General features: G+C 43.6%; 1 protein-coding gene across 11 annotated transcripts in view; it reads right to left on the reverse strand.

Moving 5' to 3' along the window:
• Positions 1-20,775, reverse strand: part of DDX31 (DEAD-box helicase 31) — a 73,574-nt gene extending 52,799 nt beyond the window's left edge. For 4 of the 11 annotated variants that reach the window (XR_002803979.2, XM_070251983.1, XM_023629211.2 and 1 more), the window contains exons 1-12: positions 20,108-20,775; positions 15,130-15,383; positions 14,948-15,023; positions 13,925-13,968; positions 12,695-12,765; positions 11,430-11,494; positions 5,540-5,584; positions 4,204-4,245; positions 3,337-3,401; positions 1,682-1,801; positions 1,464-1,570; positions 68-303 (exon numbers count right to left, since the gene is read on the reverse strand). Coding sequence is in view for 9 of the 11 variants with exons in the window: in XM_070251983.1 (XP_070108084.1) it covers positions 68-303; positions 1,464-1,570; positions 1,682-1,801; positions 3,337-3,401; positions 4,204-4,245; positions 5,540-5,584; positions 11,430-11,494; positions 12,695-12,765; positions 13,925-13,968; positions 14,948-15,023; positions 15,130-15,383; positions 20,108-20,203 (1,221 nt within the window). In the remaining 2 variants the exon portion in view is untranslated. Of the gene's footprint in view, positions 1-67; positions 304-1,463; positions 1,571-1,681; positions 1,802-3,336; positions 3,402-4,203; positions 4,246-5,539; positions 5,585-11,429; positions 11,495-12,694; positions 12,766-13,924; positions 13,969-14,947; positions 15,024-15,129; positions 15,384-19,836 lie in introns of all 11 variants that reach the window. The other 7 variants (XR_011432716.1, XM_070251982.1, XM_070251979.1 and 4 more) reach the window with 4 other exon arrangements.
• Positions 20,776-20,817: the final 42 nt, after the last annotated feature.

The raw sequence follows: 20,817 nt of genomic DNA on the forward strand, positions 1-20,817 counted from the left end.
CTACTCATGCCTGACACAAACAGGTCATCCTTCCCTGCACCAAGCCAAGCCTAGCGCCCAGTCCTACCTTGCATTTCTGCAGGATGAAGGCCGCAAGGGAGACAAGCCTCAGTTTGCTGGGCACCAACGTCACGTGCTGATCGAGACTCTCCGGGATTGCAAAGCTGTCCAGCTCATCGCTAGTTCGTGGAGGGGAGACTTCAAGAACTGCTTTGCCCTTCGGGTTAGACTGATCGTGGCTTTCATCCAGGACAGAAATACTGACTGGGTTGTGTAAACTGATACCAGCTAGCCGTGTAACGCCTTGGATACCAAGTGAAAAAGGCAAAAGAGATGACAAGCACACTGTGGAACTGGTCACATACGCACACCCCTACACCACACACACCCAGGCTAAGAAACTCTCTAGGAGCAATACCAATGCCAGCACTGATCTGCCCTACTGTCCACCTGGTGGGGCAGACCCACCGACTTCTTCCCATGCCTAACAGCCCATCCACACCAGCGTTTCTCAACTCTGACCTGTGGAAGACCATTCAAAGGGACATTAACAGACGTCTGCCCATCACCCCCCAGAAAGAGTTCTATGGGCAAGTTATGAAAACCCTGATAAAAACATTTCATGGGTTTCTTTCACAGGGTTTTATGGGTTTACAGTCCTTCTCAGGACCTTTATTGTGCTAATGTGCATCACAAATCTCCAAAAGCAGGAGGTAATGTGTGGCATTTCCCAAATTTTTTGGGCACAGAATCCCTTTTGCACTTAACATTAATGTTGTTTAGAATGTACTCTGAGAACTGTTGACGGGTCACATAAATGGCATCTGGTGTGTGCATACTACAATGCAGCTGGTTAACAAATACAGCCGACAGAGAACATGAAAGCTGGACTGTTGTTCAAACAGTGACTCATCGTGTGGGGTGCTTCTGGTGGAGAGTGATGCAACTTCTCTGAGCTCTGGTATTCCCATCTATAAAAGAGAGCTAAGAATTTTCATCTCACAAGGATGGCGAGACAGAAATGAGCTTACAGAATTTTTTGATTAGGGTTCAGAAGCTCTAAGAAGAAATGCAGTGTGATTACACTAGAGAAGGCACCTGGATAGAGGTCGCCCTCTCCAGGACAAAGACGCTGCTCTCAGTGGGTGGCAATCGCAACAAAAATCTCAGGAAAGCATTGGTGGAGGGCGGGCAGCCTTTTCTCTTCCTCTACACCAACATGAGCACCGCAGCGCTCTCCCTCCTGAGAGGATTCTGGATCTCTCTCCCTTTCCCCACGGCCTAGGGCACACGGTGGAGCCCTGGACGGCTGGGAGTGCAGGACGCAGTGTGAAACGTAGCCCTCTCGGGATCCTTTCCTCCTCCCCGCTCTCCCCAAGGCCAAGGATCTGCTGGCAAACAACGCAGACCGCATCCAGGCCTTCCTCTCCATTAAGAACAAAGAGCATTTCTCTTCAACTCACCTTCCGTGAGCGTTGCCGACAGCAAGACGGTCTGTCGGCTCTGGCACTCCGCGTTTACAGCATTGAGTATCACTGTGATATCCTTTTCAAAACCCAAATCCAAGATTCTGTGGGTTCAAGAGAAGGAATTTCAATCTACGTGAAGAGTAAACATCGCAATGAGGACAGCAGAAACAGCTCTTTTCTTCTACTTTTCACGCTTCCTGCGCGAGGCTCACCTGTCCGCTTCATCCAAAATCAGCCAGCGTACCCGACTGAAGTGAAGGTTCCCTGTGGATTTTATATGATCCACCAGACGTCCGGGAGTTGAGATGAGGATGTTTATTCCTTTCCGCAGTCTGTTTAAAATTATGTATCATGAAAGAGAGTAAATAAAATGGGGCCGTATCAGTGGAAAACACAGGAAAGAGGCAAAGGAGATAGGCACGTCTAGCAGAAATGTGCCACAGCTTGAAATCATGACAAACATGATGACAAATGGACACATTGAGACATCTGAGTTTTAATTTTCCTCTGAAGTTTCTCTCGCCTACAAAATCTAACTGTTAAGATCTCAAATTATAGTAAAATCATAAAACCTTAACTTTGGATGGAATCTTAACTATACAATCCAATGCCCTTTATCTGATCCATAGATTATTTCTAGAACATTCCAGATAGAAGGTCATCTAGCCTGTGCCTGAAGGCTTCTGTGCCAGGGAACCTCTTACCCGAATGACTTCTCCCATGCCAATGCGCTCTAATGACTAGAACCAATTCTCTTATATTGAATCCTTTTTGTAACTTCCATACAATGGGCCCAACTTTGCCCCCTAGACTAGGTAGAATAAATCTAATTTCTTACTCCCAAACATCTTTCATCTCATTTTCCACAGTAATAAAAGCCTCCAATTTTTATCTGAGTGTATTTTCCAGCTTCCCTTGCAGTTAAGTATAGTCACATGCCTATGTTCAAGCAATAGGATAAAAAGAAAGGGAATATGAAAGTCCTACAAGTACCTTTAGAGGGAGGAGGTACAATTATCTTTGTTCTTGCTGGCAGGAAACTAGATGTAATGGCTGGACCTCCAGCAACTACCTAAGACTATGAAGTAACCGTGAAAATGGAAGCCTCACTTAGCAGTGCAGAGAGAGAGAAAGAGCCTGGGTCCTGGTAGCCGGGCAGGATGCCAACCCTGAGCTGGCTGCCGTAAGGCTACTTAAACGGAAAAGAAGAATAAAAGCTCACATTGTTCGTGCCACTGCCTTATGTTTGTTGTTGTTATTTACAGCTCAATCTAATCCCAACCAATGCTTTTAGGTTTCAAGTTTAATATTTACTCATCAGTTACAGACTACACATGTAGTTGGGTATTACTTCTAAGCATTAAGCTATAATACAATAAGAAGAAAGACAATTTGGGATTTACTTGTTGCAACAATTTTCTCCCGACACCTATTACTGGTTTAATACACAATTAGGAATCAATGTATTTGGGTGTGAAAAGCAAAGTGCAAAGCATTACATAAGGTTGGGGTCTTGTTTCTGTACAATGAAACAACAAAACTGCAAACTCCCAATGGACACAAAAGGGAGTCACCAGGGCAGATGTAGACGAGGCAAGGGGGTCACGGGCACGGAGGGTGGGAGTTAGAGGGCAGGGAGCACGGTTACTGACCACATCAGAAGGGAAGCTCTTCGTAGGTTCATCAATATTTTAAAAGATAAAGACAGCACCGTCTGGAGGTGACCACTCCCTGCTGACTCGATCTGTCCCTTTGCACTGGGCCCAGGAGCACCGTCTGAGACAAGCCTCTCTCCAAGTTTTACTGAACAGGAAGGCACGACAGACAGAATCAAAAAGGAATTCACAACAAGCCGACCCCCACCTACCTGGCTTTTTCTGATTTTCTCTTCTCTCCTCCCATTAACACTCCAGGCACAATCCAGGTAAATGGCTACAGAAAGACATCAGATCAAAATCAATTCAAAGCTCCCGTTACTGAAAACACAGAGAATGATTCTAAATTCCTTCTCCTTAAAGCAGTTGGGAGGGAAGACTCAGGCTTCTCACTGCATGGGGTGTTACTGTGCAGACAGAGTTCCCAGGCATTGCTACAGCCATGGTTACCATCAGAAGTAACTCAAACTATAGCTATACAACTAGCTTCCAACACCGTAAGAGAGAAATGTGAGCTTTTTAAATGGTTGAAGTAGCTTCTCTGCCTTTCCCCTGGGAGGCTGAATTGAAAACACATTTCAGTAAGTCTACTGCCTTTTTTTTGGTTAAGATAAAACCCAAGCACAACCCTTCCCAACTCCCCAGCCTGGGAAGAGAAAAAACAGATCAGTCCTCAATCTAGTTTGGTGAGCTGGCAGGCTCTGGCCCTGAAACCTCCTCTCTTCTTTCTTAAACAAACCCTACCTCCACTTTTGTGAGCTGCTTTCCAGTGGATCACCTTGAGGGTGCACCTGCAAATCTCTGAATCTGGCTGGCTAGTGACTATGAGGAAAAGATTATAGGACTTTAAGCACCAGGAAACACTGGGCAGCTAGCCACGCTGGAAATCAGGAGTTACTAAGGTTTAGATGAGTAAAAACCTACAAACTGTACCTGAGGAGAGCAGAGACATCCAGAGAATAGAAGGAAATTAGAGTAATTCCCAGCTCTTTGAAAATAAAGAAAAGACTGTGCTATATTTCTCTTTCCTCAAAAAGTCAGGGAAAAAAGGATAAAACTGAACTCATGGCTTGCCTTACCTTGAGCAGTTTCTGGACAGTGTCAAAGCTTTGTAGAGCCAGCTGTAAATATTAAAAAGTTACAGATAATGAGCAAGGTCCTTTCTCCCCCAACCCCTTTTTTCAAATTTACACAACATAAAGTGATTAGGATCCAAACTTGGACCTCAACTTAAGATTTAAGAAACAAAAATCTCATACACAGAAGCTATTCAGAAAATATACCTTATTCTTACACTGATTCTGAAACCTGTCAGTTTGGAGCATGTGGGCACAGACATCACATCTATTTCTTGGATGTATACAAAAATAGTGTTTTGTGCTCCCTCTGCTGGCTCAAATTCCCAGAGTGCCACACAGAGAAGTACAAGTCTATGGTGCACAAAGATGGAAGAAAATGAAAGAGAGTCGATCCAAATTTGGCTCTCCTTAGAAAGAGAAAATATAATATGCATGGAGGGGTAAACTAGAACAGTGATGCAACAGGCTAGCCTTCAGGCACTCTGCTTTAAAGGTGACATGACATACCCTAAAAGTACTCCAGGGAAGAGCAGTACCTAAAGACTAAGATGATGGTCATTCCCCAAATTTATCATAGAAAAAAATGAACCAAGAAGCCCAGTGGAAACTAGAGAAAGTGAAAGTTAACGTAGGTTATAACCGTTAACAACCATCAAAAAAGCCTCTACCCAACCCCTTTATCCAAGGATATCTATACAGTTTCCACTTGTTTAGTATTCATGAAGCGTCCTAGGGAAGTAGCAAGTTTGCTGCTGTAAAAATTTAAATAGCTTCGTGCCTTCTCCTTCACTGGATGGCGCTGAGACAGGGCCCTGCAGGCTGTACAAGGGCTGAGCGGAGCCCTCCCTCTCCAGGACGAATCCTCTGCGAGGAGGAAACAGCACCCAATAGAGAAAACAGTTACCCTAATCTGAAATTGCCTCTGTAGGCAAATAAAACAGATCAGATGGAAGAGATTTCCACCAAGAAGGAAGAAAAACATCAAGAAGCTTAATTTTCAGGAACAAGTAAAATTTTTGGTACAGTAGCTTCTTAAAAAAAAATAAAAGCTCGTTTTTAGGGCTAACTGCTCTTATTTTTGAACTGAGTTGTAAAAACAATGTGATTATTGTAATTCCTCTTAAAAGGACAAATTTATAGTGTCATTAGTCTTTAGATAACAGGGAAATGCTTTCCTATACTTCAGATTTTCAAAGAGCAGTTCAATTTTTCTTCTACAATGTAAGGGTGCAGTGGTTTGTGCAGTAGGGAGAAAAATGGTAAAATCACTTTTAAATTCAACAGAATATCACTGAAAACAGTTGCTCAAGACTCATCCCCAAAGTTAGATGCTTACCTCTCTCGTTGGCACTAGTACCAGAGCATAGGGGCCGTCACTGCGCTGTTGACACGGAAGGAAGGAAATGCCATGAGTCGAATAAACACAGGTCACAGGAGTCCAAATGGACAGAACACTTAAGGGTGGCCCCTTGTGAATCATCAGAAGCAGTCACTGAAGACAGAGAAAGACTGTCCACTACCCCGTTATTAAGGAAAACTGTTCTAGAGGTTCTGACCCATGCAATCAGACAAGAAATATGCATAAATCTGGAAAATAGGAGGTAAAACTGTCCGCATTAGCAGATGATATTTTATCCTAAAAATAGTCTTAAGAAAATCACTTGAAAATCTATTACAAAGAAGACAATTCAGTCAAATAGCTGAACGCAAAATTAACATATAAAAATCAATAGCCTTCTAATATAGAAGGTTAAAAAACACAACGAAGGGAGGAAAAATCACACTTAGAATAGCAACCAAAAAGATAAAAAGAATAAGCTTAACAAAAAACGTACAGAATCTATATAATGAAAATTTAAAAATATTTCTGAGGGACATAAAATAAAATTTGAATAAATGGAAAGGTGTACCCTGTTCTTGGATAAGAGGACTTGATATTACACAAGTTAATTCTCCCTAAATCAATCCACAAATGTAATGCAATTCTAAAAAAAATGCCATGAATATGCCTATAGAAAATAATATATATAATCAGACAAACTAAATTTCAAAGTTCATATGGAAAAATAAACGTGCAAGAAAAACCAAGACATTTCTGAACGACATCAGATGTTAAAACAATTTAAATCTACAGTAGTTTTGAAAAATGGATACTGGCACATACATAGAGATTATAATAGCAAACAGAGTCTGGAATAGAATCAAATACATACAGAAATTTAGGAAAAAAGGGACATTTTTCATCAGTAACCACAAGATGAATTATTCAGAAGTCCTAGGAAAAAATTAAGTTAGAAAAATAAGATTGGAATTAAGTTGGCCTTTTTACAGATGACATAAAACTCAAACTATGAAACACTGATAAATTTTATTACATAAAAATTTAAAATTTCAGAATGGAAAAACAACCTAAACAAAATCAAGAGTCAAATGACAATGTGGGGAAAAAAATATGCCACACATAAAAGAAGGCCAATTTCCTTAGCTTATAAAGAAGGCCCACAATTCAATTAAAAATAAAAATAAAAAAGATCAAAAACTCAAATAGAAAAATGGAGAAGGAGCTGAGGTAAACAGTTAATTTATGGAAATAACTCAAAATATGGCTTTTACACATATGAAAAGATGCTCAACTTTACCCTTAACAGAAATTCAAATTGAAACTGTATTACAGTATTTTTCCCCTGTCAAATGAGCAAAAATAAAACAGCTGACAGTGTTGGTAAGGGCACGAGCACACAGAGACTCTTGCACACTGCTGGTGGGAGCATGAACTGTTGTAATTTCTTTAAAGGTCATTTTTATTTGGTATCATCTACCAAATAAAAATGTAAATTCCACTTTCAGGAATTTCCACTTTTAGGAATGTCTCTAAAAGATACACTCATACATGTGCATAAAGAAGTCGGAAAATATTTTACAGAATGTAGGATATTTATAACAGCCTTGTTTGCAGCAAAATATTGAACATACCGTAAATTCCACCAAAGAGGGAACGATTCAATAATTTACGGTACACACATACAGTGGAATACTAGGCAGCCAGTAAAGAAACAAGGCAGAACAACAGGGTCCTGGTAAGAAACCATCCTCAAAACAGAATAAGTGAACGAGAGTGAGGCAGAGAACATCACGCATGACAAGCAACTATCCGGGTGTCCAGCACAACAAACAGAACCTCCAATCAAAGGGGGAAGGGGAACTAAACACACTCATACCCGCTTTATGTGCGAAGACTATCCCCATGGGGCACACAAGGGACCAGGGTCAGGACCACTGCATCCTGAGAGGAGAGCTGGGCCCCCCAGTGGAAGGGGGAGTAGAACGACTTACTTTTCACTATACATTTTGGGTACTCTTTGAATTTTTGAAATTTGCATGTTATATCTAAAAATAACAGTAATAATAATAATAGAAGAAAACAAGTAATCTAGTAAAAGGCCCCCAAGTCAAAGGTGCCTGGCACGTCGAAAGTGCTCACAGACATTTAGTGAGTGACTCAAAGCAACGTCAGTGCGGAAGCTAAGCGCAGATTTAGCAGCAAATTCAATTACAAGCGTGGTTTTCATGTTTTGCATAGGAAACATTTACCCACAAGGAGAAAAGGATTTGGAATTCAAACTAGAGCTGTCTGTACTCAACATCAACTTGGCAAGACTGCACTGCGGCCCAGGCGAGGAACGGTAAACACGTTAGTACAACAGGATCAACGTGCCGCAGCGTGACGGTAGGAGATTCTGACATTTCAAAAGGTGTTACTACACAGAGAAGAAGAAAGAGAAATCAATTCCTCACAGGGCAGAAGTGAGAGAAGAAGGATGGATGTGATGTTAAAAAAAATCAGAGCCAAAATAACGGAAAGAGTGAAAACACAGAAAAGCAATCCACGCTCATTCCATCACCAGAGTAATTTAAGACTCTGCTGGGTGCCTTGAATCTGCTGCTCCCTCCAGATATGTTTTTTACAGGTCAAATCATTTTACAATGAACTCCAAGGGTCTATACTGAAGACTACTTGAAATAAGTGAATTAAATCTGGGCTTGGAAAACTCTTTCTACAGAATATTTCAGTCTCTAATAGAATGAGCTGTTATTGATATTAAAAAAATTTGAACAAATAAAAACAACCACATGGCTTGCTAATGGTTCTGAATATACGCACATCAACTCAGTGCCCTTCAAATTCGCCACAGGACCAATGATGACGGCTAACACTTACTGAGCAGGTGCTATTACTAGACACCAGTTCTCAACCCTCCATGGGCACTAAGTCACTTAATCCTCAGCGTAACTCTGGGAGCTAGGCACTGCTTTATCCCCACGCCACAGACGAAGGCACAGAGGGATGAAATGATTTGCCTAGGTCACTCTCACACCCAGGATTTAAGCGGAGCCGCCCACCACATGGTCTACCTTAGTTATGTAACCTAATCTCTCTCTTGTCCTTGGTTCATGGACCTACGAAATGAGACAGCTGGGCTAGAACCGTAGAACCCATTCCAGCTCAGATATTCCCAAACTTTCCAACTTTGTATGAAGAAAAAACTCTCTACTAGCAAGAAGTTCTCCTGGAGCTTATCAATGGACGAGACTTTACTACATTATTGTGATAATTTACATCTATTCTTCTCTATGTACCAGGTGCAATGCAAAGCCCTTTACATAAATTATCTCACTGTAAACTGCCTAATGGGAAGAAAAAAATCAGTCACCTTTAGGAAATAAAATCCTCTTTCTACCTCAGAGAAAACCAGGGCTAACAGTTTAAGTATCGTCGTCTTTTTATGCATACACATATATGTAATTTTTTTCAACTTTTTTTTTTTTTTTTTTGCTGAGGAAGATTCACCCTGAGCTAACACCTGTGCAAATCTTCCTCTATTTTGTACGTGCATCACTGCCACAGCATGGCTGACAATAAGTGGTGTAGGTCCTAAGCCTGGGAACTGATTCTGGGCCACCAAAGTGGGGTGCACCAAACTTAACCACTAGGGCATGGGGCCAGTCCCATATGTAGATTATTAATATTTATGAAATCGGAGTCATACTATATATATTGTTTTGTAACCTGCTTTTTTTCAACTAACATGAACTTGTTAAGTTCACAAATAGTAATTGAAAACGGTATCACTTTTAATGGCTATATAGGGTTCCATCATTTGGATGACAGTGCAGGGTTTCTTTTTTAATGATTTAAAAATTTTTGTAACCTTTTCATTTTGAAATAATTTTAGATTTACAAAAAAACTGCACAAATAGTACAAGGAACTCCCTTACACTCTTCTCCCAGCTTCCCTACATGTTATCAATTTTCAAAATCACAGTACAAAGATCAACACTAGGAAACAAACATGGATGCACTATGCCCTGCTATTCCCCTGCAGCTCTTGCTCAGGATTCACTGACTGAGCGAGCAACGTCCTTCTTCCAGACAAGGAGCCGACTCAGGACCGCAGACTGCATTCAGCTGTCACGTCTCCTTTGTCTCTTCTAATCTGGGGCAGATCTTTAGTATTTCTTTGTCTTTTAGGACCCTAATACTTTGAAGAGTACTGGCCAGCTGCTTTATAGAACGTCCCTCAATTTGGGTTTGTCTGATGTTTGCTTATGATTAAATTCGGGTTATGCATTTTGGGCAAAACCACAGCAGTGACACTGCATCCTGTGTGCACCTGGCAGAAGGCACAGGCGGCCAACACCTCAGTGCTGGTGACACCAACTCTGATCACCTGATTAAGGTGGGCACAGCTACGCTTTCCCAATGGCAAGTTAATGCTTTTCCCCTTTGTGATTAAGAAGTATCTGTGGGGAGATCCTTTGAGACTATGTAAAGGTCCCATTTTTTATCACACTTTCATCCACTCACTGTTTTTTTTTTGAGGAAGATTAGCCTCAAGCTAACATCTGCCGCCAATCCTCTTTTTGCTGAGGAAGACTGGCCCTGAGCTGCACTCATCTTCCTCCACTTTATATGTGGGACACCTGCCACAGAGTGGCTTGATAAGCAGTGTGTAGGTCCACACCTGGGATCCGAACCAGCGAACCCCTGACTGCCAAAGCAGAGTGCGTGAACTTAACTGCTATGCCACTGGGCCAGCCTCCACCATTTTAACATCTATGACGCTTCTTGCCTGAAACAATATTGTTGTGGCGTCGGCCAAATGGTGGCGTTCTATCTCCATCACTTCTCCTACATTGACTCATTGGAACCTACTCTAAGGAAGGGCTTTCCTTATCCCCATTTCTTTATTAAGTAATTTATTAATATCAGTTTGGATTCATGGATATTTTAGTCTATGGACTAAATATCCAAGACTATCATTACTTATTTTGTCACTGAAATATCAGGTAGGCTTGATACAGGTCTAATTCTGTATGTCCAAACCGAGGAAAAAAAGTAACCAATTAGCTTCTCATCTGTTTGTGAACCCGCCTCACTCCCCAGTTTTCCTCTCACCACGCCGTCTCAACTGAGACTAACCAGGGCTGTATTTGTCGGATTCTGGGCTGGGTTTTGAGATGACGTCTATGCTGACATATCATGGCAGTTAACTGGCCTCCTAGGGGACCCAAGGAAACCAATTTTGGCCCCTTTGGTCCAGGCACTAACTAAATGGGTTTCACATCTAAAGATAAGTTCTAGACAATGCTAAATACGAGGCAGCCCAATTCTCAAACTCACTAATTGAGTGCTTATTTTCACATCTACTATTCATGATAAACCCCTGTTTTGAATATGACGTTCAGCCTTTGCTGTCAGAAAAGCTTGGTCTCTGGAGCCGAGCAGAACTGAGGTGGGAATCCAGTTCCACCATCACTCATCGTGTGACGAGGAAATTATCCAGCGAGTTCTTTAACTCCCCCAAGCCTCCGCTTCTTTTTGCAACATTGGGGTAACAGTAATACCCAGAACTCCATAGGGCAGGGGGCGGTTAAAGATTCGAAGATCACACAGCAAAGCATTCGGCACGATGTCTGACACAGGGGAGCATTTTACAAACGTTCCTTATCAGACCCCCTGTGACGACCGTGAAATACATTTATTCTATTCTCCTCCAGGCACAGTCTTTAGATGCAACATGTTTATGTAAAACACGAATTAAAAAGAGGGAAGAAAACAATGCTAAGTGAAAACAGATTCTTCGGTGCCGACATGACTGCTTTGGTTCAGTTTGACGGTTTCTGACGCACAGCGAACAGTCACAGAAAAGACAGTTTACACTCACCTGTATTTTTGCTTTCACTGCTTGAAGGGACTGGACCACAGGGATACAATAGGCAAGAGTTTTACCTTTTAAGAAAGTCGAAAAGAAGTTACAATCACAGACCCCACAGATGTAAGAAAAGCCAAGACAGTGAAAGAAACAGGCTCTGCTCTCCTCGGTGGAACTAAATTCACGGGAAAGAAAAGGGCATGTCACACATCCAAGAGAGGTGAAGACTGAATTCACCTGTCTGCCACAGCACCTAACTCTGCTTCGTAAATTCAGGACCTCTAAAAACCCCGCAGCTTCAGCTTCTTTAGCCATTAGTAACAAAGGAGACAACAACGCATTTCCCAAGTTACACAAAAGCTAAACCTGATGATTGTTCCTCAAAGCTAGAAAACGCCTCCTTTGCAGCAGTCCTTAACCCCTCAAACGAGCATCAGTGGTCAGGTAAATGTCCTCTGCGGTGCTGATGTGATTAGGAGCCAGTCTGAACCTCAAAGCTAGCCTCTAAACACCAAGAGGAAACCAAGGGATGGCAAAAGCTTTGGGTTCCCGCCCACCTGCATGGTGGCTGGGCTGGGGGGAGCCAATAGCTGATCTGTCATCAAGGGCACAAGAGAGCCAGAAGAACAAGTCTAGACAGGTCTGGAACACGCAAAAACTGTGTTCCACTGGGGACCGGCCTGGCGGCGTAGTGGTGAAGTTCATGCACTCCAATTCAGCAGCCCAGGGCTCATGGGTTCTGATCCAGGCATGGACTTACACACCATTCATCAAGCCATGTTGTGGCGGCAACCCACATACAATACAAAATAGAGGAAGACTGGCAACAGATGTCAGCTCCGGGCCAATCTTCCTCACCAAAATCAAAAAACAAAAAAACTGTGTTCCACATTCAAGCAAAACGAGTGGTATCTGATCAATGTGTACTCATGTCAGAAGTGTGTTTTAATACCAGAAGAACACAGGCACCCCTCCTGGAGCGAGGATGGGCAGCTCCGGCCACAGATGGTGGGACCCGACAGAACCCTAAGATAGGCTCAGAGGAATGACAGCAGAACTTGACTCCTTCCTGATCATTCCTGATCACGGTTCCATCAAACTTCCCCTTCCTTTCACTCTGTGAACAAATTCCGGGCTCTAATCAAATCGCAGCATGGCCTCCCCTCCCCCAAACAAAGCAAAGCAGCCACCACCACAGATATCTCACTACATAACCTACTATGTGACCACGGCCTGGGTACCATGTGGAGAAGGGCAGACATTAAATGACGACTGACCTGAGCCCGTCTGGGATCTCACAAGGGCGTCTCTGCCTTCCAGCAACACAGGAATGCTTTGCTTCTGAATGCTGGGGTCACCCAAAAGAAAGAAGACATGCTTCTATGTAACATACTACCCACTCACGTTTACAGGCAGAGACACAGAATACACAAAATGCAACTGCCCCATGCTTTGTCTATCAAGTGCCACCTTAGAAGTTACCTAAACATTCAAGCGAAGGTGCTGAGAAACTTTTGATGATCAGAAAAATAAAAACCTCAGTTAAATTTCTGGAACTTAGCTGAAAATGTTGAGGCAAGCCACAGATCTGGCCATTCTATTAGACTAATTAAAAAGCAAAATGGGACAGCATGTTGACCACCTGGAGCTACCATGAAAGCGTATCGCACATTCTTGCCTTCTGTAACAGGGAACATGAAATGTGACCCAACATTCTGGGAAGATTCCCACGCAGAAGAGTAAAAGGAAGCTTGCGAGCCATCCAGAGAGCCAGGCACTGCTGTCCGCTCTCCAGGAAACCAAGCACTAACTGTTTCACACACACTAAGCTGTGTGTCTATGTGTGTATTTAAAAACAAACAACAAAAACCATACAGAAATCCTTTAAATTTGGTTGATAAAACGGAACCAAAAAAAATTGGTAAGGGGTCTGCTTATTTTACTCTTCAATATTCTTGCTAATTTTCACTTATAAGTCCAACCTGGTTATTATTAAGGTACAGAAGCACGCACACTCAAAGAGGAAGCTCGTCTCTGCTCCACAGCTCATACTACTCTAGTTCTGTCTTCCAGGAGTCATCACCAATCACAAACATTTAAAAAAATGTTCAGTATCCCACGATATCCAATTAAATATTTACTCCTGTCTTTTTGGTTGACTCTAATTCTTAACTACTAAGAAGTGAGATGATAAATTCTGTCTTGGACAAACTGTTTTCAGGGAAGCATGGACAACAGTGGAATCTTGCACTGACCATCTTCAGGAACAGAGATCTTTTATAATTTGGAGCTGAAGGGAGAACTGGACGGACACGTGCTCTTCCCATTTAACAGGTGGGGAAATCACGTGGCTAAGCAATAAACAAAAGCCCTCGATGGTCGATAACCTGGCCGCCTTCTCTAATGCCAAGACACAAATTTGCTCTGTCCTCCACGGACAATCCAGACCTCATCTGGTTATACCCACTTAAGTCCTAAGAAAATCAAGACTGGCCTGGAACTCTTACCTGGTCATACTAGACATTTTTAAGACCGTATTTATTGTGGAAATCTAAAAGAGAAGACAAAAGAATAAATATTTTTCTTTAATTATCAACTATTTGGGACAAATATATTTAATGCAAATAAGGATGCAAAAAGGAGAAAACACTAGGATAAAACTGGTGACCATGACCAAATCAAGTGCCCCTAACCCGATGGTTCTCAGCTGAGGGCAGTTCTGCATCCCCCCTGCCTGGACATGGGGCAACGTCTGGAGATATTTTTAGTTGTTACGAGGGGAGGGGATGCTATTGGCACCAAGTGAGTAGAGGTACAAGATGCTGCTAAACATTCTATAACGCACAGGACAGGCCCCACGACAAAGAGTTATCCATCCCAAAACGTTGACAATACCAAGACTGAAAACCCTGCTCAACGGGTAGGTGAGAAAACAAGTTTACTAATCCACCCCAAGGAGGAGGTGAGCTATGACCATGTGAGCAAAGGAAATCCAGACTCCCTAAAAGCTAATGTATTTTTTTCTCCTTTCTCATAAATAAGTCTACAAAACTCATTCACAGTTTTTTTAAAAAAAGCATCCATTTGTTTGCGGAAAATCCATGTTAAAATAGCTCCTTCTTCCTTCAATTCTTTGTAACAAGAGACTTCCCTTAACAGCAAGATACCAGCTCAGTTCCCTCTCCTATGGTCACTGTCACGTCAGCCAGCCTTGACATCCTATCTATCCAGTAATTCAAGGTGTCTTAAGTCCAATAAATGGAGTCCCAGTCCTAAATTCAATCAGGTGAGAACAGTCTTTCATTCTTTAAAAAAAAAAAGGGGGGGTTGGGGTTGAGGGTAAGGGTAGTGAATATAACCTAAGCTCACTTGAATTGTCCTAGAATACCTCATCAATCTGAGCTCATTCAGGTAACCTGGAGCAGAAATAACCATGCTTTGACTTTTCTTCCTACAACTGTCCTTTCATCAACATTCTGAATGAATTGAGACACCAAAAAACTAACTGCATAAAACTGAGAGATACTTACTAAATGTGGGTGGAGGTCCAGTTCATGAAAAGCATCTGAAGTAAACACTTTTTCTTGCACCTGCTTTACTACAGGTCTGCAAACGATGAACATAAACCCAGGCATCAGTTCCAGTAAACGAAAAAAAGGCAGAATACACTTAATTCCTTTTATTCCTGAGATGCATCTGCACCTAGACATACCTGTGGAGCTCTGGAATTTCAGGGTTGTTTTTAAACAATGACGAAGTCTTAACGCACGGTTTCTGCTCTTGGTTTCTGTCACTTGTACCGGCCGAAGACTTCTTTGGAGAAAACGTTTTCTGAGGCTTCCCCTTAAAAGTCCTTTGAGCTTCTTTAGCAGTTTTCTTGGCTGGGAGAAATGATGTCTTGCTCCTCCGTTTCGCTGGAGGAGCCTCACTGGACGCTTGGTACTTTCTTTTGGTGGCCTCTGCTTGCTGCGTTGTTCCCAAAAGGAAAGAGCAACAAGAGATGCATTAGTCCATGAAGACAGCCCTCGAAGTGAAGCCTGACTGCCCACAGAATTGCCTCTCTCCCTGCAGAGATCATTATGCCCCATATGTCAAGCAACAGTTTAGGGTCTGCAATCAGATTCATTGACTCAGCTTTTTTTTTCAAAAAGGGAAAAAAAAACCCCACAAAATCTCAGCCCATTCATCCACTAGACCTCACCATCCATCCTAAGAGTCAACTCAACCGAGATGCAGGGGAGGATCAAGAAGGGAGAAACATTTTTCAGGCTGAATGTTAACAAATGCAGTCCGTCTTAAGGAAAGAGAGAACCTAGCTACCTTGTGAAGTGTACACGCTAAGTCAATCCACATCCCTAGGAATCCATTTACACGAGAAGAATGGGGTGGGGGGCGAATCTTTTCTATCTATCAACAAAGCCAGTCGGTGTCTACCTGCGGGCTGCTGCGTCCCAGCTCATGCCCAGGAAGCAGAAACCTTGATTACTGCTCTACCCCGAGTGCTTGGATGGCTGGCATTCTCTCCCCTCAAGCTGCTCCCCCAGATTCAGTGGCTTGGAGACAATTGCTACTCGTCATTTCCAATCCAAATGAGAATTCTGCTCCATCCATCACTTCTATCACAATTATATCCAACTCTCCCTGCCTTTCATTTCCCCATCTGATCACCGATTACAGGTTACATTAGATATTTTCTTGCCTGTTGCTTTTTATTTCCAGAACACGAATGCGGTTAAACGCATGATGTCCAAACTTCCATAGGAGAAGAAATACCCGATTCCTCCGTTTTCTTTGGCCTTCTCTTCCAATTTACACGTGAATATAAACATCCCGTGAGTAGCCAGTGCTTGCTATTCTGCAGTCTTGGTTCCCCTTGGAATATGCTATTTTCCTCTTTGCTTGAAATGATGATTCCCACTTTACACATCAGCTTGCTTTAGCCATGACTGTCGGCTCCGGACTAACCTAACAACAGTTCTTTGTTCCTGGCAACCATAAGGACTCCTATAACTAAGCAATTCAACAAATGCAATTCCAAATATTTAATATTAATAAGGTCAATACTGACCTACTTCATTTTGTAAGTTTATTTTTACAAAACCCCAAGTTTATGAATTTTCAGATTAAAGAAAGAGATGAAGTCAAGTTTCAGGTCTGTTGAATCATCTGCAAGGTGGAGTGAAATGTGCAGATTTTTCCTGATTTATAGAATCACAGACTCTCAGAGTATAAAAAGGGCTAAAGGCCACTCCCATGCACAGACCCCCTGTTACTGGCTCCCGGACAGGTGGCCTTGCAGTTTCTGCCTATACACCTCCTCTTACTGTTCTCCATCCCTTGACGCAGAGCAAAGTCTAGGGGTTAGGAAGCTGATTCTGACATTCAGGCGAGATCTGCCACCTTGAACATCTACCTATCAGTCTGCAGTATGGCTTTCTGCAAGAACACAGAACAAGCTTACTTCCTCTTGTACATAATACTCCTTCATATGTCATATAACTCCTTTTTTCCTTCTTTTTTGGACTAAATATTCCAAATAGGACACAAACTTTAGATCCCTTCTCATCCTAATCATCCTTTATTCCCATGTCAACTTCTCCGAAAGCAAGCATTCAGATTAAGCACAGTATTAGACAGGCTTTCCATTGCTCTTAGGCTAAAACCAACAATGTGTAATATGACCTACAAAGCCCTCTAGAATCTGGTCTCTCCCCGCCTCACCAGTCTTACCTGTACCCTCTGCCACTCTGGTCTTCCTTAGTTCCTAGAATGTACCATGCTCCTTTCCTCCTCAGGGCCTTTGCACATGCTATTCTCACAAATATATCTCCAACCCTTTCTGTTGGCTGGCTAACACATACTCATCCTCCAGACCCAGGCTTACTGGGTCCTCATAAGAGCCTTTCCTGACATCCTCTCTCTACCCAGTCAAGACAGAATTCCCATTTTTGGCTCTCCTGGACTTATTCTCCTCTGTAGCACTCAGTACAACAACAAGCATAGAATGTAATTCATTGTGTGGTGCCTGTCTTCCCCATTAGACTGTTAGCTCCATAAAGAAATGGATAAGTCTGTCCTACAGAGCATTGAATCCTCTGCATGGGCCTGGGTTGGGCACAAAGTAAGTGCTCAATAAATACTTGTAAAATGAACAAAAGACACATAATGGAAATATCCCTCTCTGCAATCTGGACACTCCTCTATTTGTTAGCTTTTTTCCCCAAGCATCCACAACATATTCATTTAAAAAGGTGACGACTTAGCAGCTGTCAAGGAGCTTGATTCTGAAGATACAAAGCTGGAAGATTAGCCCTTGAGGTAGTGACAGACAGTAGAAGAGGCAAAGTATAAAATCACAAATCCAAAGGTCTCCTTGTACAATAAAAGAGACATGTACAAAGGGTTACGGGAGCACAGAATAAGAAGACTATCACGGCCCGCAGCGAGGGGAGGGAGGAAAGGAAACAGGGATGCTTCACGAGGGGCATTTGGGCAGAGACGAGCAGGGACACTTCTGGATCTACTATAATCTAGCTGCACAACATTAAGCAACTCACTTCTCTCTAAGTCTCTGTTCCTGTTCCTGTAAAATGAGATTATGGCAGACGACCTCAAGGGCCCATCTAGCCCTAAGAGTCTAAATCCTATGTCTTGGATATTAATAAACACATTGATAAACCCAGTTACTAAATGCCAGGCAGTACGCTAAGTACTTACATGAAGTATCTCATCTATCAATACGGTACTGTATTACCCCATTTTAAGATGAGAACACTACGGCAGAGATGTGAGGTGTCTGTCCCAGGATCACTCAGGGATCTAAGCTTTGTCCGCGCATTTATTCCACAGCCTGGGTTCCTGACAATGATGCTATAATATCATTTATCAACCGTGTCCTGTTTGGTTAGAAAACATCACACATAGTTTGATCCCTGTTTTGTTTCGAGTTCTTGTTTTCTAGAAGGGTATACACCAAAACGTTAACCTGAATTATCTTGAGTACGGCAATCACGGGTAGAGGCTTTTAGCCTACTTTCCAAATTTCCTACAATATATATGTATTACTTTAACAATCAGAAAACATTTTTAGAAAGAAAATATTTTCCATAGTGTTAGATATAGCATAACTTAAGCTGTCAAAGTCTTTCCAAATCCCATATATTAGCTACCTATCCCAAGTGCAGGCTACTGGCAAATTTGATCAGCATATCCTTAATTCTCATCCAAGACATAAACAAAAATGTAGATGCAGACAAAGCCACTGTGGACACTGTCATCACTTCATTAATTAATACCCTTTTGACACAGCAGTTCAAGCAATTATAAAACCAGATACCATATGTTTATTTACTCAATTCATTCAACAAAGTTTTAGTAAGTACTTCCCATGTGTTAGTTACTATGCGTGTACATGGCACAAGCACCCACACTATCTCCTGATGTAGCAATTCTATTTCCCAAAATGGAACCAGTATGACTTTATTTATTTTTTATTATTGGCATTTATTAAGTGCCTCTATGGACCAGAAAGCATATAGTCTTTATGTGTATTATCTCATTTAATCCTCATAATAACCTTATATAAAGTAAAAATTATTGTTCTCATTTTATTGATAGGAAAACTGAGGACCAGAGAGGTAAAGTAATTTCCCCAAGGTCACAGAGCTGGAGCGTTGCAAGGCTGGCTGGCGTCTAATGCCAGGTCTGTCCAACTCCAAATCCCATGCTCCCGATGGCTCCTCTGTGCTTCCCCTTCCCCCTCCGGTGCAGATGCTGCTCCATCACTGGCTAGCGGACAGCTCCTTACTCCCAAACCTCTAAACTCTGAATCCAGACAGTGGGCGTTGGCTGGTGTGAGGTGACATGAACCCAAGGAATTTCAGCTTCAACACAATGGTTGAACAGGACTGAACTTCGGCAATTGACTTGTCAATGGAATTATCTGCTACTTTTTCGAGAAAACACACACACACCTTCGTTGGGACGAGAATGTATCCTTCCTGATCTTTGAGGTAAGGTGATTGTACAACAGATTTTCTGCCCTGTAACCCTCTTCTTTTCTAGGAGATAAGTCAACCATCCTAGAGACCAGTTTTCAACTCTGGCTTGGATTAAGTTTAAGGCATCTTTCTCTTCTCTAGTGAGAGGATTACACTGATGAGTTGTATCTTTTTCACCTCCCTTCCCACCCACCCCCACCCCCCATTGGACGTGGATGAAAATCCATCCCATGTTTGAAAACTCTTGAAAGAAAATTCTAATTTCCAGTCCTCATTCCTGAAACAAACGACCCTTAGAGTCGAGGAAGCCGTGGCTGAAAGAAGAGACGTGGCTGGTAAGTGACAGGGCTGGGACTCACGCCCGCGCACCAGTTCCTAACTTCTACGGGAAACAGCCTGCAAACCCTTGCACTACCTACCTTTAGAGTCCTCCAACTAGCAGCCCGAGCCAGCTCCCGTCCACACTCGCTCCCTCCAAGAACATTCCCGCGGGGGCTGGGGGGTGGAGGGGGAGTTCCGGGCTGAGACACGTGTTGCTCAGCGACTCCTCCAGAAGCTGCCTGAGGTCTGATTTTCCCCCTTAACTCCATAAACAATTCAGAACCCAACCCAGAGGCAAGGCGGCAGCTCGCGGCGCGCCCCGGGCCGGGCCACCGGTACGGATGGGTCTGAACCCGGGTCAGAACTCACCCGCCTCTCCCGGGCCCGGCGGGGTTTGGAGAGCGTCCTGGGGGCGGCGGCCTGGGGCTCAGAAAAGTGGAGAAGCGTTCCGTCGGCGGCTGCCATGGCCGGCGGGGAGGCTCGTTCGGACCTGGCGAACCGGGCCCGCCGCTCCGCTCGGGCCCACGTGGGACGCGCACGAGGACCCCGCGTAGCTGCCCCACCGGGTCCTGTAGCCGCGCCCCTTCCGGGTCCCGGACGCACGGTCCGCACCAGTGAGCAGAGCCGAGGGCTGCGGCCGCAGGGTGGGCAGCGGCCGCAGGCTGGCGAGTGTGGCCGCCCTCTTGGCGTCCTCCGTGGCTTGGCCTACGGCAGGGGGTGCCAGGTCACACTCAAGCCCAGTGTTCATGCTTGTGAAGTTCTCTGAATTCCTGAGAAACGAGAAGAGGCCGTGCGCCATGTAACCAACGTTTCCCTCCGCACTTGAGTAGCTAAGGCATAGCTCGCTGCCCCAGGAGGTCCCTAGAAGGGTCTGGGCATTGGTCACCCGGAGAGGGAGGTCTTCGAGGCTCCCTGCCCCTCGCCCACCCGCAGCCGAGCCCGGGCGCTTCGGTCCAGCTCGCAGAGGAGGCGTGTTTTCTAGACAGGCAGCGCCTTGGCCACCTGGCAAGGCTGGGTCGCCTAGCAACGGCGGGGTCCTTCTTGGCTCGGCGGCGCTCCGGGCCTGAGGGGAGGAAACC

This window comes from Equus caballus, chromosome 25 (genome assembly GCF_041296265.1).
Source record: "Equus caballus isolate H_3958 breed thoroughbred chromosome 25, TB-T2T, whole genome shotgun sequence".
In the NCBI taxonomy this organism is placed as follows: domain Eukaryota; kingdom Metazoa; phylum Chordata; class Mammalia; order Perissodactyla; family Equidae; genus Equus; species Equus caballus.